At 40.3% G+C, this 25,805-nt stretch overlaps 1 protein-coding gene across 8 annotated transcripts in view; it reads left to right on the plus strand.

The window, feature by feature from the left end:
• The window catches only part of LOC140611785 (cryptic protein-like), an 81,697-nt gene that overhangs the window by 40,410 nt on the left and 15,482 nt on the right, over positions 1-25,805 (plus strand). For 6 of the 8 annotated variants that reach the window (XM_072788668.1, XM_072788674.1, XM_072788670.1 and 3 more), the window contains 2 exons: positions 4,282-4,390; positions 5,534-5,709. In XM_072788668.1, the coding sequence (XP_072644769.1) occupies positions 5,697-5,709 (13 nt within the window). In that variant the 5' untranslated portion in view covers positions 4,282-4,390; positions 5,534-5,696. The remainder of the gene's footprint in view (positions 1-4,281; positions 4,391-5,533; positions 5,710-25,805) is intronic. The other 2 variants (XM_072788669.1, XM_072788675.1) reach the window with 1 other exon arrangement.

Below are 25,805 nucleotides of genomic sequence, written 5' to 3' on the forward strand. Positions count from 1 at the left end.
AGGTCTCACCTTCTGTAACTTCTTCCTGCTGAATAGGGGGGTAGAGATGTCCCTATGTACTGGTCAACATTGGTCAGTTGAGGAATTTATATATATGAGTCACAAAAGGCAGAGGCATCCAATCCAAGGGAAACAACATATATGAATCTCTTTGAGTAAGAAAGGATCATCTATAACTAGAAGTTATGGCAGTGAGGAGTCTTGGTACCAGGTAGGGATGTGGAGGCTGAGAAAATTAAGGCCATTCCACCTCAAGTTCAGCGTTAGCACAAGTACAGCCATCTCAGACCCCTGTGCTTAATGCCCACGGCAGGAAGCCCCATATCAGAATGAGAACAGAGCTTAAGAAATTCCTCCACTCCTTCTGGAAATCCCCTAGACCAGCCCATAAAAACCCAACTGAAACCCACCTGGGGTCCAAGTCCCTGCTCCGCTGTGTCCGGTATACTTGGACCCAAGCTTGAGCTTGTTAATAAACCCTCATGTACTTGCATTGGTGTCAGCTCCTTGGTGGTTTCTCAGATTCACAATCTTGGGCACAACAGGGAGACACAAAAAAGACAACAAAAGAAGGTTAGTATTATGATAAGAAAGAGAAGACTACTTCAATAAATGGTGCTGGGAAAATTGGACATCCACATGCAGAAGAATGAAACTAGACCACTCTCTTGCACCATACACAAAGATAAACTCAAAATGGATGAAAGATCTAAATATGAGACAAGATTCCATCAAAATCCTAGAGGAGAACACAGTCAACACCCTTTTTGAACTCGGCCACAGTAACTTCTTGCAAGATACATCCACGAAGGCAAAAGAAACAAAAGCAAAAATGAACTATTGGGACTTCATCAAGATAAGAAGCTTTTGCACAGCAAAGGATACAGTCAACAAAACTCAAAGACAACCTACAGAATGGGAGAAGATATTTGCAAATGACATATCAGATAAAGGGCTAGTTTCCAAGATCTATAAAGAACTTATTAAACTTAACACCAAAGAGACAAACAATCTAATCATGAAATGGGCAAAAGACATGAACAGAAATCTCACAGAGGAAGACATAGACATGGCCAACATGCCATGAGAAAATGCTCCACATCCCCTGTCATTAGGGAAATACAAATCAAAACCACAATGAGATACCACCTCACACCAGTGAGAATGGGGAAAATTAACAAGGCAGGAAACCACACATGTTGGAGAGGATGCGGAGAAAAGGGAACCCTCTTACACTGTTGGTGGGAATGTGAACTGGTGCAGCCACTCTGGAAAACTGTGTAGAGGTTCCTCAAAGAGTTAAAAATAGACCTGCCCTACGACCCAGCAATTGCACTGTTGGGGATTTACCCCAAAGATTCAGATGCAATGAAACGCCGGGACACCTGCACCCCGATGTTTCTAGCAGCAATGTCCACAATAGCCAAACTGTGGAAGGAGCCTCGGTGTCCATCGAAAGATGAATGGATAAAGAAGATGTGGTTTATGTATACAATGGAATATTACTCAGCTATTAGAAACGACAAATACCCACCATTTGCTTCAACGTGGATGGAACTGGAGGGTATTATGCTGAGTGAAGTAAGTCAATCGGAGAAGGACAGTCTATGTTCTCATTCATTTGGGGAATATAAATAATAGTGAAAGGGAATATAAGGGAAGGGAGAAGAAAAAGACTCCTAACTCTGGGAAACGAACTAGGGGTGGTGGAAGGGGAGGAGGGCGGGGGGTGGGGGTGAATGGGTGATGGGCACTGAGGGGGGCACTTGACGGGATGAGCACTGGGTGTTATTCTGTATGTTGGTAAATTGAACACCAATAAAAAATTAATTTATTTAAAAAAAAAGAAAGAGAAGACTAAATAAAAAGATCTTTGATAGTTAACTAAAATTTTCCTTCAGTTCTTTATTGTCCTTTGAGGTGAAAGTTGAGGTCTTCCCACAGGTTCACAGGAATAGAAAGACATGTGAGTTTCCATATTGATTTCCTGTGAAGGAGATAACAGGTTTTCTTCTAGATATAAGAGCCCATGAAGAGTGCCCCTTTATATTTATTGCAGTGGGAGTACATAAAATGACCCGGTAGGGGCTGTTTCTGTTTTGGAGTTAAATTCCCTGGTGCATTAGACTTACCATCTTTTAAATAAACCATGTCTCTGGGGTTCATATAGGGTGGGTTGCTAGAGACCGTCAGATCAGGGTTAGGAGGGATATGGTTTGCATATTCATTTAGAGATTTGTTAATTAATATGGCCTCAAGTGATTAATTTAAAGAGCACTATAAGATGAGAATAAAAAATAAAAAATAAAAAAATGAAAAAAATAAAGACCACTATAGTCTCCATCTATTGATAGGTCTACAATTTGAAAAAGGAGTTTAAACTTTTTCCATTTAGTAACTCAAAGGAGCTTAACCTTATTGGTTGTTTTGGGGCAATCCTCATTCTGAGAAGCCCTATTAGCAAAAGAGTAATCCAGTTTTCTTGAGTCTCAATCTCTAGTTTGGGCAGATGCCACTTTAAGGTGTGGTTAACGTTTTCCACCTTTCCAGAGGATTGTGGATACCAGACCTAATGTAAAGGGTAACTTTTAAGGCCCAACCTATTTGGTGAGTTATTTGTGCAATAAAAGAAGGTCTGTTATCATTTTGTAGAAACCAAGAGAGTCCAAATCTAGCGACAATTTCCCTTAGCAATGTTTTTGTCACCTCAGTAGCTTTTACTGTTTTACAAGGGAACCAGTAGAAGTGTTTTCATAAGTATTTACTTACATCCTTTACATGATTGCATTTGCATGAAATCTAATTGCCAGCCCTCCCTAGGATATGTCCCCTGCCTTTGGATTGCCCTTAAAAGAGCAAGAGGGGGGCCAAGAGGGAAGAGTGGGACGAGTAGCACCTTCTAGATTTGGTGTGCTCAATGAATAATAGCGCATGACTGACAGAACTGTTTTATGGTAGTGGTTAAGTTAATCCCATCATAGGTGTTTTTAGCCATTTGTTCCAGGGCCTTTTTAACCCAAATGAGTACCCTGATGTATCCCTGAACTAGTTTCCATTGGTTGACTCTGGGTATAAAGACTTTTCCTCTATCATTTATAAGCTAGTCCTGCACATTTCTTTTTGAAAATCACTGTTCCTGGATTACTCAGGTTTCTTGATCTGAATAAACTGGACATATATCTTTTCTTGGTGACAGGACTGCTATGAGACTCAGTATTTACAGGCTTTGAGCAGCCTCCTTGGCTGTTATTCCCTTTAGATTCCATGGTGTCATCCTTTGGATGTTCCCTGAGGTGAATTATAGCCAACTCTCTGGGTTTGTTAACAGCTTCTAAGAGAGCTATTATTTCAGGTCCATATTTAATGGGAGAGTTATGACTTGATAACAGCCCCCTCTCTTTCCAGATTGCCTCATGCATGTGTGGAACCTGGAAGGCATATGTAGAGTCAGTATAGATATTGATTCTGAAGCCCTCTGCCAACTAAAAAGCATGAATGAGTGTCATTAACTATGCTTTTTGGGTAGATGTATTTCCTGGAAGAACTTTGGCCTCAATAGTCTGAGTTAGACTGATTTGCATACCCAGCTTTTCTTTTTTTTTCTTATTTATTTATTTATGTATTTATTTGGGTGCAGAGAGAGAGGGACAAGCAGATTCCATGCTGAGCACAGAGCTCAATCTAAGGACCCTGAGATCATGACCTGAGCAGAAATCAAGGGTCAGACACTTAACTGAGGCACCCAAGCACCTCATGTACCAAGATTTTCTTATCGCCTTTCCTACAAAACTATTGCCACCAGCAAACCAACTGTTATCTGCATTATCAATAGGAGAATCTTTTCAGTCTGATCAGCTAGAAAAAACAAAACCAATAACCTCTGATCAGCTATGTTCTATTGAAGTACAATAGTCAGGTCCAGGCATATGAGTAGCTGAATTTAAAGTCTGACAGGTCTTAAGGACCACTTTAGGTATGCCTAAAAGCATAGCCTGGTATTTAGTAAGTCAGCCCTCTGTCATTCATTGATAAACTTTAGATGTTTGGTTTTTTTTGTTTTTTTTTTTTTTAGATTTTATTTATTTATTCATGAAAGACACAGAGAGAGGCAGAGATGCAGGCAGAGGGAGAAGCAGGCTTCATTCAGGGAGCCTGATGTGGGACTTGATCTCAAGACCCTGGGCTCACACCATGAGCTGAAGGCAGATGCTCAACTACTGAGCCACTCAGGCATTCCTAACCTTTAGTTTCTTTTTTTTTTTTTTTATTTTTAACCTTTAGTTTCTGTAACACTTTGGACCTGGTATGAGGTCATCACAGTTCAGGACTGCTCCATAGTAAGTTTTGAAGCTTCCTCTAGCAGAAGGGCAATCACAGCCACTGATTGCAGGTAAGTGGTCACCGTTGTGCTACACTATCAATTGGCTTAGAAATATAGCCCACTGATCTTGTTTTATTTCCTAATTTTTGGGTAAGAAGTCCCAGCTCTTGGCCGTGTTTCTCTGCTACACATAAAGTAAAAGGTTTTCCAAAATTTGGTAGAGCCACATCTGGAACTGATAGGAACTTATATTTTAATGTTCTGGAGGTCTTCTGGGGGCTTAGTCCTGAGTAAAGGCTCTTCATTAAGAGGTTTAATTGAATCATACAGTAGCTTGGCTAAGAGCCCAATTCCTGGAATTCATAGAGGGCAGAAGCCTGCCATGACTAGGAAAGTGTGGAATTGTTTCTTAGTAGTTGGAGGCTCAAGATAGCCTTTTCCTATCAGTATATAGAGAATGGTGACCTTTTGTTAGTTAATATCCCAAATAGTGTACTTCCTGGTTAGATATTGGTGTCTTTTTAGGGAAGACATGATACCCTCTGTCTGCCAAGAAATTAAGCTAAGGTCTTAGAATTTTTATCAGATGTTTTCTTTGTAGGACTACAAATTAAAATATCATCCCCTTTTTGAATTATAGTTCCTTGAAGCAGTGATATCACAGAGGTCTTTGCTAAAAGCAGCCCCAGTAAGTGAGGACTTGCCCAGTTATTAGTAATGTGGAAAACAAGGCAAAGAAAGAATTAAATTTCCTTACTACTTACAACCCATTGGCAAGTCCTTGAAATAGGCAAGGTGACATTCCTCTAGGAACTAAGCTGCCTCAATGTTAATATGTTAAGGGCAAAAGGCAATCTTAGCTTTTTTTTTTTTTTTTTTTTTTTAAGGCAATCTTAGCTTAACATTACCCCAGCCTCCAGGATCGTATAAGTCTTCTTTAACATAAAAATTCCTTTGGAAACTTCCTTTATCTCTACTCCCCACCTAGATATGTGTTAGCAATCACCCTCCAAGCATATGGCCCACTGATAAACATCTGAAAGTCTCATGACTGAGTTTTTACTAAACGGTAATAAATGACCTTTCCCTAAAAATAGCTAGGTCCCCGAGGATCCTGCAAACCTTGTTTCCAAAATACCTTAGAGGCTTGTACTGTTCCTAACTTCCTCCCAACTTGAAAGTCACAACCCCAATTCAGCTTTTTCTGCACAGGTGTCCTGTGCCTGTGCTTTAAAAATACCAAATTTTTGCAATGAAGATATTTGAAGAATTATTTCCTGACCTTCAGCTCTGAACACCAACAACACCATTCCAAAAACTACATCATTTGGCATCCAGGGTGGAGCTTTAACTCTTTTCTTCTGGACTCTAAGCCATGGTGAAAACTGGTGAGTACTTTCTTACCTCTCCTCATTACTTTCATTCCAGGGGCTTTTCAAAGAGTAGTCTTATTGCATGCCAATTGCTCAGGCTGCCATCCTCTAGCCCATGACTACTCTTTGAGGAGAAAAATGCCTGTCTTCTGACTGGTAGTACTCTGGCTGGAATGGTAATAAGACCCAGAAACCTGAAACCCTCTCTTTATTCCTGTCCTTATACAAAGCTGTCTGTCTTGGGCATAAGACAGCTGCCTAACTACCATGGCTGCCAATCTTGAGACTGCTGTTTGAGATTTCCTCCTCATTTGTCTAATGTGATCCCCTCCACATCTCTGTTCTTGCTGCTTCTGGCCTTGAGACATCCAGTGGGAGCTGGCCAAAACCAGTACTCAGTTGAGTTAAAACCCAACCAGGGAACATTTCCTAAGGAATCTGGGTGTAAAGACCACAGATATTGGAATATCACTTAGATCACGATGGATTTTTATCTTTACTGTTGGTCAATGTCCTCTACTAAGGACATGTCCTCTTAAGTTACAAAATTGGGCACTTTCCTCTTGTAAAACTTTTCAAATGTTTTCCATGAGTTATAAACAGTGGGTTCTTCATGGCCTTCATGGTACAGCCTTCACTAGAAGGCAAGCCAAGGTGCAGTGGGGCCTTCACAGCAGGGTAAACTTGGTCCATATGTCGGCATGCATCATAGTATAGAATGCATTTGGGAAGTGAGAGGAGGGCAGACCTCCCTCCTATAGGGCCTTTACAGAAAGTGGTGATCATAGCAATTTCATTTGAGGGATGCCTCAGGTCACTGTGACACCACTCTGACATATCATGCACAAGGGATGGCACCTGGGAGTCAAGGGGTGGGGCTGATTTTCTTGGTAATGCATCAGAGCTTCTTTTTCAATCCCCAAGGATTGAAAGACATTCCCTTGGGATGTCTTTTAACCCATCAGAAACAATTTGCATTGCAAGGTTTACGGAAAAAGAAAATAATCTGTAATACTGCATGGCCTCAGTACTCTAGGAGATGAGAAAAACTGGCCCACTAATGAGACACTCACTTTCAATAGGACTTATAAGATCTCTATTGAAAGAAATAACGTAATGGACAGAAACCCCATGTTCAGGCTTCTGGGTTCTAGATCCAGACCCTGACCTAAGGGCCTCTTGAGTTTGGCCACTAATCAGACCAACAAACCTCCTCCTGATATATTGGATAATGATCATCTAAACAGGTTTCATCCTAGTGAATCTAAGTTGTCAAAGGAATAACAAGCCTCTTCAAATGAAGAGGACACTTATTCTGTCACTTCTCCTTCTAAGCCTGAAGGCCCTTATATGCCCAGCTCAGCTGGGTACTCTAGGAGCAGGACTCCTTATATCCTTGGAACTCCTCCTATATTAGGATTATATTCTCTTAGAGAGGTGGCTAAGGGAGAAATGGGCACTATTCAAGTCCATGCCCTGTTCTCCATGTCAGACTTGGGTCAAATAAAACAACAATTAGGATTACATTCTGAAAACCCTTCTCAATTTATTGAGAGTTTTCAACAAATATCCATTAAGTTTGATGATGTTTGATCCATTGTGTTTGTTTGATATATATCATACTAACTCACTGCTGCACCCCTGAGGAAAGAAACTGTATCTGGGTCAGTGCCCAAACTCTTGGTGCCCAAGAGTTTGATGATGAATTGTCAACAAGGACATAGAACATTATGTGGAGGGGGGTGCTGTTGTCCCAAATACTGAACCACATTGTAACTATCAGGAGGATAGGGAAGAAAGAAACGAGATCATATGATTACCTGCCTGATACATGGAATGAAATAAAGCTTTACTAAACCTATACATTTTAACAAAATTCAGGAAAGAACTGATGAAAATCCTGCTCTATTTCAAAGTTGCTTTAGTAGAAATTGTCCACAAGTATACAAACCTGGACCCGAGTATGCCTTAGGGAATAACTATTTTTAAATATGCAGCACTGCTCCTAGCCCATAGGAGCATCTCTGAGAGGTATTTCCCATTAAAAACCACAGGTGTCCTCCCCCACCCAAAGGTACTGCCCAACTTCTTATCTTCCCTCTCTGCCAAGAGTAAATGGAGTGAGCACAAAAAGGCAAACAAAAGTGACTATACTTACTATTGGGGAAGGGAGAGGTTAGCAAAGTGGTTGTGACAAATAGGGGTGCCATGATTGCCAAAGGGCCAGGTGTGACCTTGCCCCAGAGGTACCCCATGTTGCCAGGGGGACCCTGCTCTGGGACATTAAAAAAAGGCAGGTCTTCAAGGCTGCTTCCTCCTTTAGAACTGCCCAAGGTTCAGATCAAAAGGGGATGGGGTCCAGGAAGGCTCTACAACCCCAGGAGGCAGTCACATCCACTACCAATGGAAATTTCTTAGTATAAGTAGCATCTGAAATTCAATTTTAACTGGCTGTCCTATATTTCATCTGGCCCCCTTGTCGTTCTTTTGGAGGCCGAGAAAATTAAGGCCATTCCACTTTAAGTTTATTGTTAGCAGAAGTACAGCCATCCCAGGCCTCTGTGAATAAGAGCTGAAATTTACATTACTTCAGTTACAGGAAAAAAAAACCCCAAAAAACAGTTTACAGCTTAATGCCCTAGAAAGCCCCATATTAGAATGAGAACAGAGCCCAAGCCAGTGGCAAGAAGCCCTATATTAGAATGAGAACAGAGCTTAACGCCCATGGCAGAAAGTCCCATATTAGAATGAGAACAGAGCTCAATGCCCTTGAAAGCCCCATATCAGAATCTAAACAGAACTTGAGAAATTCCTCCACCCCTTCTGGAGTTCCCCTAGACCAGCCCTTAAAACTAAGCTGAAACCCACCTCGGGGTCCAAGTCCCTGCTCCGCTGTGTCAGGTATTCTTGGACCCAAGCTCGAGCTTGTAAATAAACCCTTGTGTGTTTGCATCAGTGTCGGTTCCTTGGTGGTTTCTCGGTTACGTAATCTTGGGCACAACAATTCTGTATTCTTTTTCCCTAATTGAAATTGTTGGCAAACAGACAACAAAGAAAAGGTAGGTTCTCTGGCAGCATACTAATGAATTCCAGCTCTCTAATCACCAATACTAAAGTTATCATCAAAAAAACACAAAGGACTACTATACTGCAATCCTATGCATAAAAATTGAACCTTTTGGATCCCTGGGTGGCGCAGCGGTTTGGCGCCTGCCTTTGGCCCAGGGCGCGATCCTGGAGACCCAGGATCGAATCCCACATCGGGCTCCCGGTGCATGGAGCCTGCTTCTCCCTCTGCCTGTGTCTCTGCCTCTCTCTCTCTCTCTGTGACTATCATAAATAAATAAAAATTAAAAAAAAAAAAATTGAACCTTTTGAAAGCTCTCAGATGAATAATTTGTAATGTAAAATTCTTTCTTAAATCAGATTCTTTCATTTTACGCTAAAAATCACACTGTATATTTAATAATATACAATATTACAATATACAAGAGAACAAACAAATTACACTCTACTTAAAAAAGTGATGCAGGATGATTGAGCTAAATGGTTGGGGTTTTTTTTTTTTTTAAGATTTTATTTATTTATTCATTAGAGATACACACACACACACACACACACACAGAGGCAGAGACATAGGCAGAGGGAGAAGAAGGCTCCGTGCAGGGAACCCAATCTGGGACTCTATCCTGGAACTCCAGGATCACACCATGAGCTGAAGCAGACGCTCAAACACTGAGCTACCCAGATATCCCAAGCACAATCGTTAAGAAAGAATTCCTGAGATGTTTCATGGTGCAAAAGGTGCTTTTATTGTAGCAGGGTGGACAGGACCTGTGGACAGACAGACCTGCACTGTGATTGTGAGGTGTGACTGATTATATATTTTTAAGTTGAAGCAAGGTAGAGATAACAGAAGTCTCTAAAGGGGTTTCTGTTTGTCAAAGAAGACTTACAGGATGCTGGAGTTCTGGCTATTGTCAAGATGAGGTTGGTTTTTGTCTCCAGCAAAGCATTGCAACATTAAGGCAGCTGTGAGGTACATGAGGAAGGGTCACATTCTGCAAGTCTCAGGTGGGCTGCCGGTTATAAGGAAATTTAATTTTATCTACAGTTCTCTTGCCTTTGTTCTTTTCATCAGAAGGGAGATTACTCATTGCTAAAATTGTGGGAGTAGAAAGCACCCAGAGGCTATGTTTCAGCCACAAGCCCTAAAACTAATCTAATCTTAGCATTTACTACTAATGGGTGGTGTGAACAGAGCCAAACAATTTTCTTCCTTTGAGTTTCAATTTCATCCTCTCTAAAACAGGGGAACTATCACCTGTTCTGAATTCCTTAGGAGTGCAAGGTGCTGTTTTCAGCAGGGTTTAAAGTCAAGAATACCAAACTGGTAATCAGGAGCTAATTTTAGGTCCAGCTACAAGACTATACAGACATGATTCTGAACCCATTACAACTTCTCTGGAGTTCAAGCTTTTCAGTTGTAAAAAAAAAAAAAAAAAAAAAAAAAAAAAAAAGCCAGTTGAATGGATAGATCATCAAGCCCCCACTACTTTCTTCACAGGCCAGGTGATAGCAAATTCACTTAAGATCTGTGAATTCACTTAAGATCTGTTTGCCCCTCAGCTTCCTCTTTTGTTAAATAAGAGAAAGATCTCACTACACAGGACTGATATAAATCAAATTAGAAATTGCATGTGAAAGCATTTGAAAGCTCTAAGATTTTCTGATCTATATCCTTAATTTTCATTCCAACAGAGATGGAGATGTAGGTCTGGGGTAAGGAGCAATGACTTCATTTCTACATACAATTTTACAATGAGGACAGGGCAAGGATAAGGGGGGAAAGGTGCTCCCAGAGTACAAGCCCATAGGCTGATGAGTTAATGGGATCTGGAAAAAGGCTGGATACATGCACCCAGGACTCAAAGGCCTAGGCCAAAGCAGACACTGCAGAATGCTTCATGAAGTCCCCCTGATGCCCACAGGCCAGGTCCAAGGACGCCGAAGGAGTCTTGCAGAACCAGCCAAGAGAGTTATTTCTGGCTTCACACAGGATGGAAATCAAAAGTGAGCCAGCAGGAGGTGAAAGCAGTTTATTGAAAATAGAGAGCAGGTAATAGACAGCTGAATGACCAGGAGACTCAGAAAGGAAAAGACCAAGAGTGTCGTCTTTGTACAGGGTCTGGAGTTTTTATTGAGGACAGTAGTCTGAAATGTGTCTTCTCAGGCAAGCAAGAACCAATTAGAACAAAGGCATAGGCCCATGTGTTATTTCTTGGAGCCAAGGGGCCTTGGCCTCCAGATATCTAGCTCCTCTTTTCTGGAATATGTATATGATAGCTTCCTCTGGTCATTCTCACCTAGTACTTCCTTAGATGTTATTTATTCTACAGAATCATTAACTGCTTGTCCATTATTAGGAAAACACAGGCTACTTGCATTACAAGGCATATGTAAAGTGGGATGGTGGTGCAGGTCCTGGCAAGAACAGAAGCAGGAAAAGAAGCAAAGGCAAAATAATGCTTCTTTTCTCCCAGGGTTCATTTGATTTCCCTGTCTCATCTCCACTCAAAATAAGGGTAATGTCATAACTCTTGCATAAGTTACATCCCAGCCATCTAAGCAAAAGGAAAGAAAGGAACACAAGCTCCACAAAGGTGTTTCATCCTTTGCCACAAGCACAGAACTTAGTAACTGGGCTTTCATGTATAAGCTTGTCCTTGTAACTACTCTGCAATCTTTTTAGCAGCCCCAAGCAGAGCTCTCCTGAAGTCTTTGAGTTGATTTAACTATATAAGGCTGTTGAGAAAGCTAAGAGCTCCTAGACAGCACTTGAAATAAAACTATGGCCAAGAGAAATGCAGTGAAAATTGGTGCCGGCAGCTGCTTGGGTGGCTCAGTGGTTGAGCATCTGCCTTAGCTCAGGTCATGATCCTGGAGTTCTGGGATCCAGACCCACATTGGGCTCCCAGCAGGGAGCCTACTTCTCCCTCTGCCTGTGTCTCTGCCTATCTCCCTGTATCTCTCATGAATAAATAAATAAAATCTTAAAAAAAAGTGGTGCCAAGAATTTATAATGAATGACAAGACCATGATGTTTAACATCCCATCCAAATCGTTCCCTCTCTCCTTAACAAACTCTGTTTTATTATTTTCCAGTCACTGATTTCCTTCTGTATTTTATTACACAAAAAATATCTCACCTCATAAATTACTTGTATTATATACCTTTTTGAGTGGGTAATTTGAATATAATTTGTGCATGTGTATTTTTTTAGCTTTTATAATTTACCTTAAAATTGCTGGAGAAAACCTGGAGGGTTGAAACCAATGTTGGGTGTTATTCCTCTCAGTAAATACAAATGATAATGCCATCTGGGGTTTCAATCTCATATCATAGATGCTGCTCAGGCTCCCCTAAGGAACCTTTTCCCACGCTGAGCAAGCAGAGACCCCAAAAGACTGATATCAGTTAAACAGCAGGAAATAAAGCTAAATGGCAGTTGCCAAAATCTTGCCAGTTTGACATAAACGAGACACCAATATTCTATCTCAAATCATTTAGACAAATGAATTGAATCAGAAGTTTACCCTTTAAAAAAAAGTTTATCCTTTTAATATTCTACCTTAGGGAAGACTCTTGCAGCTCAAACTGATCATGCAATGAAGATTTGCTATAAAAATCAGTGTCGTGAAGAATAATGTTCAGCACATTTTTATTTCACCAGGCTTCTCTAATACCACCTGCACTGCACTCTTCAAAGCAGTGTTACAACATAGGTGGAGCGCTCTACAAATAAATGAGTTCAGGCATGCAAAAGCCCAGGCAGCCAGGTTCCAGCAGTAGATGCAGGAAAAGGCTGAGCTGGACATTTCCAGTGGTGGACATTTTGCATCTTTAGTAATATGCAGAAGGATGAATAGGTTCACTCCTGAATAGTAAAAAGGATAAAAGGAATTCTAAGGAGTAAGAAGCTTAGAAGATGAATTGTCAGTTTTTTTTTTTTACAACTATTGTAACAGAGTTTATTTCATCAAAATGACAAACATAGCAGGATCCTGCGTGCTCATATTCAAGTAAGATGAAGTATATCATTCTTAAAGTGATAGACTGATACATATTAAAATTTTTTAAATGACGGACTGAACCAAGTTAATGATTTAATTTTTTTTTTACAATTTCAAAATACTTTAATGTCTTTTATCCACATAACAGTTTTATGCTGTAGCAGCTATTGTTACCCTTGTTTTACACTTGAAAAGGAAAACACAAGAAGGTTAAGAGACTTGACTTGCATAATTAGCCAGTAACAGGCTCAGCTGAAATGAGGATCCAGACTTTCCGTAGTCTGACAGCTCAATACCTTTCTTTGAGCCTTTTCTTCCTTCTTTTTGAACTTCTTTTCTCAAGGCCAGTTGTTTAAGTAACAGCTGTCTTGATTAATGGTGCCAAGTTAGTAATATCTTTTCTATTGATATTTAAATAGGTTTAGGTTTTTTATATTGGGGGTACTTTATCTTCTACTTTGTAAAAATATCGATTAGTAAGATTGATTGAAAACATGAGATGTCACTGTATGGCACATGCTCTGTTAGAAATTGAAACTTCCACCTTTTCCAATTTCTTATTTGCATTCAAGATTATGATAAACCTGTCACAGGAAAAAATAACTAATTTATAGTCTGTGTTCTACAGATTTTCTACTAATTTAGACAAGTCACACCTTCATCCAAATGCCTACTATCTAGAAGTATTAAAAAGGATATGCAAAATGTATTGACATACAGAGGGATGTAAAAGCTCATATAATCCTTCAAATATGGTTAGTAAAAGACATGCACACACACACACACATGCCTCTGTCATAAGGGCTCCATGCAGCAGTAACTTTATTTTCTAACAGAGTTGAACTACTCAGTCATCAAAATGAATCTTGATAAAGATAGAAATGCCTTAATGTATATATTCAGCATTCCATTGAATATTCAATTTTCAGCTGGGAGTCTGCTTGAAAATTCTCTCCCTCTGCCCCTCTGCTCATGTGCTCTCATGTACTCTCTCTATATAAATAAATATATAAATCTTTTTTTAAAAAGGAAATATACTGGACTTAGGGCATTTGTGTTCTGATACTAAAAGTACAAATGCAATTGTCTAGCATCTAAATTTTCAGCCACTTTTATGTTAAAATGTCATTTGAAAGTTCTCAATTTTTGAACTCTAAAATTATACATGGAAACTAAACCCACGTGTGCACAGTATCTAGGCATATCACTTAGTAATGTGCTTGTACATGAAGAGGCCCTTGAAGGAAATTTCATCTCTTCCTGAGTTAGATTCCACATGACATTAAACCCCAGAACTTTTGCTTTGCTGCATTAATGCTAACACTGAAGTTCAGTAAAGCTTGGTAGATAAGGCTCTAGGTGGGACGGACTTAGGCTTCAACCCCAGAGATACTTCTTTCTAAGAATAAGACCTCAGGTATATTACTTACTTGCTCTATAAAATGGAGGTAAAAAAAAAAGATAAAAAAATTAAAATAAATAAAAAAATAAAATGGAGATAATAACATTAAACCTCCCAGGGTTTAAGGAAATAAAGGAAAATACAGATAAAGTGACAGCACAGCATCTATTATAATCAGATTCTAGTATGCCCAGACTCCATGAATAATACATGATAGGCACTGTTTGTAAGTTAGTTGAACATTATTAAATGGAGTATATTTTAAAAAGTGATTTTTTTGGTAAAAATAAAAATACTTGATTCAATGGGATTAAGTCATTAAGCATAACTTAAATGGTAGCTGCAGCTGCTTCTTAAGCTCTTAAATTAAAAGCACTAATTTTCCTATGAAAACACTTGTATAAAAAAAGAGTTGTTTTAATGTTAGCACTTAAATTACAACTGAAGGGATCCCTGGGTGGCGCAGCGGTTTAGCGCCTGCCTTTGGCCCAGGGCACAATCCTGGAGACCTGGGATCGAATCCCACATTGGGCTCCAGGTGCATGGAGCCTGCTTCTGTCTCTGCCCCTCTCTCTCTCTCTGTGTGACTATCATAAATAAATAAAAATTTAAAAAAAGAGGTCTAGAGTTTATTTTAAAAAAAATAAAAATAAAAAAAATAAATTACAACTGAAAAAACATCGACTCCCAAGACCAATACTACACTTCCGTATGACATCATTTTCTGAATAACATAAAGATTAAGAGCTGATCATTTGAATCAGAATTAAGATGGTGGAGGGCTATGGGGTCCCTAATTTTGTCTGGTCCCTGGGTTTCAGCTAAATAGTTATCAAATCATTCTGAATACCTGAAAAATCTATCAGAGATCTGAGAAAAGAATTTCTGAAATTCCACAAGTAGAAAAGTGACCACTGTTTGCAAATTAGGAGGTACGGAGAGGAGAATCCAGGGCAATATATAAAAAAATAAGCTAAAAAGGTGAGGAGCTTCTTTAACCTGACTACAGGAAAGTATTATAAGCAGTGGAGCACAAAATCAAAACTTTTAGAACTTTGCTACAGGGCACCTGAGTGGCTCAGTCAATTAAGTGTCTGCCTTTGACTCAGGTCATGATCCCAGGGTCCTGGGATGAATTCTCACATGGGACTCCTTAATCAGTGGGGAGCCTGCTTCTCCTTCTCCCTCTGCCTGCTGCTCCCCCTGCTTGTGCACATTCTTTCAGTCAAATAAATAAATCTAAAAAAAGAAAAGTAAAAAAGAAGAAGAAGGAGGAGGAGGAGGAGGAGGAGGAGGAGGAGGAGGAGAAGACTTCTACAGTTAGGGACATCCCTGGCATAAAGGTGCTCAGGTGGTGATGTGGGGAGGAATCCCACGTGGGACAACATTGTCTTAGGATCCTAGGGGTCACAGAAAGAACAGTGGTGCCTGAGTGTGGCAGAGTTCCCAAGCATCAGAGAAGAGAAGCTGGCTGAAAACAGTGAGTGTAGATATTAGCTTTCTGCTCAATGTTGCCATAAACCAGAAAACACTGCATGGTCATGCAGTGATTCACCAGGCTCAGCAAAATGCAGAAGTACAGCAAGAGCCACCTCCCTCCCCTAGGAGGAAGGGCTCTGGGCCACTAGGCAAGAGTCCATAAAGTTTGGAACCTTGAAACTAGGTCATGTGCCTGAGATAAAAATGCTTGGTCACAGGCTGGGTAAACACAGAGTTAGGATGGAAACCAAGGAGACAAGAGTGATTGATTGCTTTTCTGTGGCTCACTGAAGAGTAGAGGGTGCAAACTTTCAGCTCTGGGGCTAGAGATCTGGGTACCATCACTTTCATTCCCCTCTTCCCCTGTCACTGGTGTTGAAAGTATTCAGGTAGCAAAATAGCTCCACATAGTGTAAGCTGGAGCCACTGACACTAAGCCCTGGCAAGGGGGTGGGGGTGCAATGATAGCTGGGCAAGGCCTCATGAGAATCAGGGCAACAACCCCCACCCCCACCCCAGGAGACCAGCAGGAACAACCAGCTAGCATCAAGTTCACTGATTATAGAGAATTTAAAATTCCAGCTCTTGGGGAAAACAGTATGTAGTATTCTTTTTTTTTTTTTTTTTTTTTTACTATTATTATTATTTAGTCTTTCAGGGTTTTTTCCCAGCTATTTTCTTATTTTTCATTCTTTTTTAATTTTAATTTTTATATTTTCATTATATATATTTAAAATTTTTGGTTTCCTTTCATTGTATATTATATATAGAATATGTATATATATAATATAATAAATATATATTATGTGTATATATATAATACATATATGTGTGTGTTTTTCTTCCTTTCTTACTTTGGGATCTAATTTCCTTTAACAAACAGATCAAACTACACACAGGGCAGTAGGGTCAGAGGTGCAGGCAGAGGGGAGAAAACCATTTTTCAGTGTGAGCCACAACAGGATTAAACCTCTGTGAGTGTTCCAAGCATCTACTTTTCTGGGACTGGCTGAGCCCAGCACAGAGACTCTATTGCTCTGAGCCACAATAGGCTTGAATTCTGTGCATGTGTCAAGCAGTCACTTTTCTCAGCTGGCTAGGTCATTGCAAAGACTAGAGCATATCACTGATATGATTGATAGACACCACTTTTTGCTGTCTGTCACAAGATTCAAGCCTCTGTGATGACTTTTCTGGGACAAAGCAGATTAGGGGACTAAATCAACTGCAGATGGCTGATAGCCTGGCTCCAGCTTTTCAGTGAGCATTACAATAAACTCTAGCTTCTGTGCATGCACTGCAGAAAGGCTTTTTGGGGGATGAGATGGTGCTGGGCACACCTTGAGCCTCCCCGTCTGGGGACAAGAGGGTATGCACATTAGACTGTTCAAAATTAGAGTTTTCAGGGGTACCTAGGTCGCTCAGTCAGTAAAGCATCTGCCTTCCACTTGCATCATGATTTTATGGTCATAGAATCCAGCCCCACATCAGGCTCCCTGCTCAATGGTGAATCTGCTTCTCTTCCTCCCTCTGCCCCTTCTGCCCCTCTCGTAAACGAATGAATAATTTTTTTTGTTTAGAATTTGTTTCTTTTATTTTTGTTATTGGAGTTCAATTTGCCAAAATATAGCATAACACCCAGTGCTCATTCCGCCAAGTGCCCCCGTCAGGCCAATCACCCAGTCACCCCCACCCCACCCCCCCACCCACCTCCCCTACCACTACCCCTTGTTCATTTCCCAGAGTTAGGAGTCTCTCATGTTTTGTCACCCTCAGTGATATTTTCACTCATTATCTCTCCTTTCCCTTATTTCCCTTTCCCTAATTTTTATATTCCCCAAATGAATGAGACCATATAATGTTTGGCCTTTTCCAATTGACTTATTTCTCTCAGCATAATACCCTCCATTTCCATCCACATCGAAGCAAAAGGTGGGTATTTGTCATTTCTAATGGCTGAGTAATATTCCATTGTATACATAGACCACATCTTTACCCATTCATCTTTCTTTTTTTTAGTTTTTAAAATTTTAAAATAAATTTATTTTTTATTGGTGTTCAATTTGCCAACATATAGAATAACACCCATCAAGTGCCCCCCTCAGTGCCCGTCACCCAGTCACCCACACCCCCTGCCCACATCCCCTTCCACCACCCCTAGTTCGTTTCCCAGAGTTAGGAGTCTCTCATGTTCTGTCTCCCTTTCTGGTATTTCCCACTCATTTTTTCTCCTTTCCCCTTTATTCCCTTTCACTATTTTTTATATTCCCCAAATGAATGAGATCAAATAATGTTTGCCCTTCTCCGATTGACTTATTTCACTCAGCATAATACCCTCCAGTTCCATCCACGTTGAAGCAAATGGTGGGTATTTGTCATTTCTAAAGACTGAGTAATATTCCATTGTATACATAAACCACATCTTCTTTATCCATTCATCTTTCGATGGATACCGAGGCTCCTAAAGTTGAGGGTCCACTTCTGGATTCTCTATTCTCTTCCATTTATCTATGTGTCTGTTTTTGTGCCAGTACCACACTGTCTTGATGACCACAGCTTTGTAGTACAACCTGAAATTTGGCACTGTGATGCCCCCAGCTATTGTTTCCTTTTTTAATATTCCCCTGGCTATTCGGCATCTTTTCTGATTCCACAAAAACCTAAAGATTATTTGTTCCAACTCTCTGAAGAAAGTTCATGGTATTTTGATAGGGATTGCATTAAATGTGTAAATTGCCCTGGGTAGCATTGACATTTTCACAATATTAATTCTTCCAGTCCATTAGCATGGAATATTTTTCCATCTCTTTGTGTCTTCCTCAATTTCTTTCAGAAGTGTTCTATAGTTTTTAGGGTATAGGTCCTTTACCTCTTTGGTTAGGTTCACTCCTAGGTATCTTATGCTTTTGGGTACAATTGTAAATGGGATTGACTCCTTAATTTCTCTTTCTTCAGTCTCATTGTTAATGTATAGAAATGCCACTGATTTCTGGGCATTGATTTTGTAGCCTGACACACTTCCCAATTGCTTTATGAGTTCTAGCAATCTTGGTGTGGAGGCTTTTGGGTTTTCTATGTACAGTGTCATGTCATCTGCAAACAGGGAGAGATTGACTTCTCCTTTGCCAATTTGAATACCTTTTATTTCTCTTTGTTGCCTGATTGCTGAGGCTCGGACTTCTAGTATTATGTTGAATAGCAGTGGTGAGAGTGGATATCCCTGTCTTGTTCCTGATCTTAGGGGAAAGGCTCCCAGTGTTTCCCCACTGAGAATGATATTTACTGTGGGCTTTTCATAGATGGCTTTTAGATGCTGAAGAATGTTCCCTCTGTCCCTACACTCTGAAGAGTTTTGATCAGGAATGGATGCTGTATTTTGTCAAATGCTTCTCTGCATCTAATGAGAGGATCATATGGTTCTTGTTTTTTCTCTTGCTGATATGATCAGTCACATTGATTGCTTTATGAGTGTTGAACCAGCCTTGCATCTCAGGGATAAATCCCACTTGGTCATAGTGAATAATCTTCTTAATGTATTGTTGGATCCTATTGGCTGGTATCTTGTTGAGAATTTTTGCATCTCTGTTCATCAGGAATATTGGTCTATAATTCTCCTTTTTGGTGGGGTCTTTGTCTGGTTTTGGAATCAAGGTGATGCTGGCCTCATAGAATGAGTTTGGAAGTACTCCATCTGTTTCTACCTTTCCAAACAGCTTTAGGAGAATAGGTATGGTTTCTTCTTTAAACGTTTGATAGAATTCCCCTGGGAAGCCATCTGGCCCTGGACTTTTGTGTCTTGGGAGGTTTTTGATGACTGCTTCAATTTCCTCCCTGGTTTTTGGCCTGTTCAGGTTTTCTATTTCATCCTGTTGCAGTTTTGGTAATTTGTGATTTTCCAGAAATGCGTCCATTTCTTTTAGATTGCCTAATTTATTGGTGTAAAGGTGCTCATAATAAGTTTTTAAGATCGTTTTTATTTCCTTGGCATTGGTGGTGATCTCTCCTTTCTCATTCATGATTTTATTAATTTGAGTCTTCTCTCCTTTTTCATAAGGCTGGCTAATGGTTTATCTATCTTATTAATTCTTTCAAAGAATCAACTCCTGGTTTTGTTGATCTGTTCCACAGTTCTTCTGGTCTCGATTTCGTTGAGTTTTGCTCGAATCTTTTATTTTTCTTCTTATTCTTGGTGTAGGATCTGTTTGCTGGTTTTTCTCCAGCTCCTTTAGGTGCAAGGTTAGCTTTTGTATTTGAGTTCTTTCCAGGTTTTGAATGGATGCTTGCATTGTGAAGTATTTCCCCCTCAGGACTGCTTTTGCTGTATCCCAAAGATTTTGAAGGGTTGTATCTTCATTCTCATTAGCTTCCATGAAACTTTTTAATTCTTCCCTAATTTCCTGGTTGACCCTTTCATCTTTTAGCAGGATGGTCCTTAACCTCCACGTGTTTGAGGTCCTTCCAAACTTCTTCTTGTGATTTACTTCTAGTTTCAAAGCATTATGGTCTGAAAATATGCAGGGGTTGATCCCAATCTTTTAGTATGGGCTAAGACCTGATTTGTGACCCAGTATGTGGTCTATTCTGGAGAAAGTTCCACGTGCACTTGAGAAGAATGTGTATTCAGTTGTGTTTGGATGTAAAGTTCTGTAGATATCTGTGAAATCCATCAGGTCCAGTCTATCATTTAAAGCTCTTGTTTATTTGGAGATATTGTGCTTAGAAAATCTGTCAATTGTAGAAAGTGCTACATTCAAGTATCCAAGTATAAGCGTATTATTATCTAAGTATGTCTTAACTTTGGTTATTAATTGATTGATACACTTGGCAGCTCCCACACTCAGGGCATAAATATTCATGATTGTTAGGTCCTCTTGTTGGATAGATCCTTTAAGTATGATATAGTGTCCCTCTTCATCTCTTACTACAGTCTTTGGGATAAACTTTCTGATATAAGGATGTCTACCCCTGCTTTCTTTTGAGGACCATTTGAATAGTAAATGGTTCTCCAACCTTTTATTTTCAGGCTGTAAGTGTCCTTACGTCTGAAATGAGTCTCTTGTAGACAGTAAATAGATGGGTCTTGATTTTTTATCCAGTCTGAAACTCTGCACCTTTTGATGGGGTCATTAAGCCCCTCAAGTTCAGAGTTACTATTGAAAGATATGAATTTAGTGTCATCATACCTATTTAGTCCCTGTTTTTGTAGATTGTTTTCTTGGACTTCCTCTTTCTTTTACAGAGTCTCCCTTAATATTTCTTGCAGAGCTGCCTTGGTGGTCATATATTCTTTCAGTTTCTGCCTATCTTGGAAGCTCTTCCTCTCTCCTTCTATTCTGAATGAGAACTTTGCTGGATATTCTTGGCTGCACGTTCTTCTCATTTAGGACCCTGAAAATATCCTTCCAGCCCTTCGGCCTGCCTGGTCTCATGAGAGGTCTGCTGTTAATTTAATATTTCTCCCCATATAAGTTAGGGATCTCTTGTCTCTTGCTGCTTTAAGGATTTTCTCTTCATCTTTAGAATTTGCAAGTTTCACTATTAAATGTTGAGACGTTGAATGTTTTTTATTGAATTTACGGGGGACTTCTCTGTCTCCTGGATCTGAATGCCTGTTTCCATCTCCAAATTAGGTAAGTTTTCAACTATGATTTCTTCAAATATTCTTTCTGGCCCTCTGTCCATCTTGGCATCCTCTGGAATGCCAATTGTATGTAGATTTTTCCTTCTGAGGCTGTCATTTATTTCCCTTAACCTTTCCTCTTGGTCTTTTCATTGTTTTTCTCTTTTTCCTCAGCTTCCTTCCTTGCCTCCAACTTGTCTTCTATGTCACTCACTCTTTCTTCTACCTCATTAACCCTCGTCGTTAGGACCTCCAGTTGGATTAAATCTCATTTAATTGATTTTTAATTTCAGCCAGAGTAGATCTAAATTCTGCAGTCATGAAGTCTCTTGAATCCTTTATGCTTTTTTTCCAGAGCCACCAGTAGCTTTATAATTGTGCTTCCAAATCTTAGCTTTCTTTTGATGTCCATTAGCATGATACATGGTTCTCCATCCCCACACGTTCAATCTGGAGGTGATATGGATATAAAATGAGTCTCTTATAGATGAAAAATGGATGGGTCTTGCTTTTTTATCGAATATGATATCCTGTGCATTTTGATTTAGCCCATTTACATTCACAGTAAATATTGAAATTTATGAATTCAGTGCCATTATATTACCTGTAAAGTAACTGTTTCTGTATATTTTCTTTTCCTTTATGATTTATGTTACTTTTGGGCTCTCTCTTTGCTTAAAGGATCCCTTTAATTTTTCTTGTAGGGCTGGTTGAGTGATCACAAATTCTTTTAGTGTCTGTTTGTCCTGGAAGCTTTTTATCTCTTTTCATTTTTACAGTGTTGCTGGATAAAGTATTCTTTGCTGCATAGTTTTCCCTCCTGAGGCATTTGAAATCTTCTTGAACTTTACTCAAAATTTTCTGTTTTGGAACCCCTGTTTTTAATTCTACTAAAATGCATTCCTTTTTAAAAAGATTTATTTATTTAATTTTAAATAGCTAGCACTCATGTGAGAGCAAATGGGAGGCAGATCAGAGTGAGAGAATTCCCAAGTAGATTCCCCACCATGTGAGGAGCATATCTCAGGGCTTCAATCTCACAACACATGAGATCATTACCAGAGCTGAAACAAGTCAGATGTTTAACCAACTGAGTCAGGTGCCTGTAAAATGTATTCTTTTTTAAGATTTTATTTTTATCTAATCTCTACACCCAACATTGGGCTTGAAACAATCAAACCAAGATTAAGAGTTACATGCTTTACCGTCTGAGCCAGCCAGACACCCCTAAAATGCATTCTTGGTAGGTCTGGAACCTAGGAAGCCCACTTTCATTAACATCTCATTTGGGGTTACATCTTGGTACCACTTTTAGGGTCTCCAGTCTGGCCTCCAGCAGGTGGAGGTTCCTCCCATGCTTCATTCAAAGCCATACAACATTCTTCTACTGTCAGAAGGACATTTAGTAAGGTTTGGATATCTGCCTGAGTGGGATGGTTAGTAGCAACTATCAAGGAAATAAGCCTTCCATGCTGAGTGGTTCATGAGACTTTTTTCCCATTAAATAGATCTCATGTGGTGAGTCGAGAATGGACTCAAACCATTCCTATAGATTTGCCATTAGCAGTTAATCCTCCAATAACGTATTGGCACAAAGGATATTGCAATATTGGCAAGCAAGGTTGCAAACCCACACCAAAAGGGGGACACTGATGAGTATGCAAAAGGGAGATCATTCCTGAGCTTTCTTCTGAGGGTCCCTGGTTAGAGTCCCTTGTTTCCTATACAGGATGGATTTGTTCCATCTTGGGTGGGGGGAGCAGGTGGAGGAGCTAGCAGTGGAGTATTAGCTTCTGCACTATTTTCTAGTTCCCTGGATGGGGGCGGTTATCATATCAATAATTATTTTTGCATTATCCCCTTTGTCAGAATCAGGGAGGATAGGTCGAATCTTTATGGACTGTTATACTATAAGCTTACATGATTTCTGGGCAGGTTCATTTTATACAAAATCTTGTACATAAAGTATTTCATCTCATTTTCTGTTCTTATAAAACAGGATTATAATTTCATGTTCCATTTGTCAGTCACTTTTCTGTCATTCAATGCATATTGCAGCTGACCCACATTACAAAAATATATCATATTTTTCTTTTTCATAGACTCATAACTAAAAGTAGACCAATTTTGGAGTAAGCAGCCCAACAGTCTACAATCTGGAATCAAATCAGCATTTCTCATGGCACAAACAAGACAAATGCACAGTAACACACAAAGACAATTAGGGCCCTGTGAGAGGAAAGAAATCAAATAAGGATAGTTGTACAACTTTATCCATTTCGTAAAATGTGAGAGTCCCTCTTACAAATAGTCTATCAGGAAAATTCCCTGAAAGGACTAAAAGCAAAATGAGAGGAAAACACAGTTGCTGGTATGCACACTAGAAGCTTACTCTTCAGCTGCAGAATTCCTCGCAGTGGCCAGAGGTTTCTCTGCCTAGTGGTGGCTTGACTTTGAAGGTGGCAAATCCTGGGCAGAGAGACAGCTGAGAGAACTCCCTTGGATTCAATCTGCAGTCCAAACAGCCACAGGGAACCCCCCAAGTCACACCATTGCTCAGGGCCTTTCTGCCATAGAATAAATCTTCCTGGCTGGCTCGCATGATTGCTACCAAACCCTAAAATCAGATTCATGTATGTGCAAGAAGTCAGTCTCTGAATCACTGGGTTTGAAGCAGAGAAAGCTTTATTATCAGAAGGGCAGCCCGATGAGAAGGCAGTGGGTTGGTTCTGAAATCTGCCTTGATTTCATTAGGTCTGACGTTAGGTGAGTTAGCTGTTTTGTTTGGGGGCTTTGATCATAGTAGCTGCCCCCTTGTGTCCTCCACAGGTCTCTGCTTTTGGCCCCAACCATCCCTACATGGTCTAGACTCTACAGTCAGACAGGCTAGCTTTAGTGTACTTTGCTTCCTACCAACCTCCAGCCCTCAGGTTTTCAGAACCTCTAGTCCCTTTGAAATAGGATTTTCCCCAGCTCAGCAGGATGTGTTTCTTTAGCTAGAGGCTACCAGCACTATTCTACTGATGCAGTGATGGGAAGATTATTTCAGTGAGAGCCCTTGCGACCTGGTGCCAGGTAATACTCAAAGCACCTGTAGGAGTGAAGTCCCCTAGGTGTCTCTCATTAGAAATTTCCTGGATGCTTTCAGGTTAGAAAGACTGACAATTTCCTATGAGATCTGGCTTCAGAGGAACAGGCAATTTCTTTTTACAGCGGGTTGCAATTTGGCATCCCTGTGAGATTCATAGAAGTCCTCATTAGAGGCCCTGTCTCCAAAAAGCACTGGGAACAGATACTGAGTGATAGCATCTCAAGCATGCTTAGTTGGTTCCTGCCCACTTACCCCCAGGCATCAGGCCTAGTTGGCCTGTTACATAAGACTGGCAATTGCTTGCCACACCACCTTCCTGGGGCAGTGTTTCTCTACATTAATCCAGTGATTAAGAGGTTTGAATGCTATTTACAGTCATACCCTATAGGATGTCTTATCCTTATTGGACTGTTTGTTTAGCAATCAACCCCAAGCTGTCTCCCATCCCAGGAAACATGTTCAGACCCAGAATGGCTATTCAGATCCCATGAGATCTGCACCAGTTATTAACTATACTGTTTTGGGTGTATGGACCTTTGCCCTATGTGTACCCTGCTGGACCCTGTATCTGGCCCAAATTAACATACATGGCATTTACCTGGGGGTTGAGCCTGGAGAGCTTGACATTTCCTTTGGATTAGTCAATGCCTGTGCACTTTGTTACCTAAGTACTTTGGGCCTTTAGATGTTTCAGAATTCTCCATAAAGCAGGTATTCTTCCTGGATCTAGGGGTTCTGTGCACTGTGCTGCAGTGGGAGAATGGAAACTTTTTTTTATTTAGACCACTTGTAGCCTCGTGCCAGTGGGATAATCAGGGATTCTGGGGGAGGTCAGGTCTCACATGTGTCTCTTATGAGTGGTCAATATGGCCATACTTGAGATGGCAAAGCTAAGCAGTTCCATGAGACCTGACTTCAGGGAACAAGGAACTGTGTTTTGGAACAAAGCACACATTGCCACCACTGAGTCCCCCAGAAGTCCCTAATAGGGACTAGTCTCAGACCTGGGGACCCATCCCAGGGTGTCTGAACAAAGAATCAGTAAGGCTTAGGCATTCCCAGTCTGCTCCTGGGAATCTGCCACAAGCATTTTGCACAAATAGCCTATTAGAATAAGCCTGCCCTCATCTACCAGGACATCTTCCTGGTACAGGCTTTCCCTATACTGTGCCATTGATGAAAGAGTTCGAATGATGATTATTCACGTTAAACCCCCAATAGACCTTGCTGTCTTTACCCTGTCTGGGAGCCTATAATCATGATGTCTAGGTGTTTCCAATCCCACTGGGCTCTAGTGACCCTGGAAATTCATCTGAAATCTCAAGAGATCTGGCATCAAGGGAATTAGCTATCCTGTTTTAGAGTAGGATGACCTCTAGCAGCCTCATGTGTCCCCACAAGCTCAGGCTTGTAGGCTGGAATATCCCTACATATTTCTGATGGGG

This window comes from Canis lupus, chromosome 20 (assembly GCF_048164855.1).
Source record: "Canis lupus baileyi chromosome 20, mCanLup2.hap1, whole genome shotgun sequence".
Classification (NCBI taxonomy): Eukaryota; Metazoa; Chordata; class Mammalia; order Carnivora; family Canidae; genus Canis; species Canis lupus.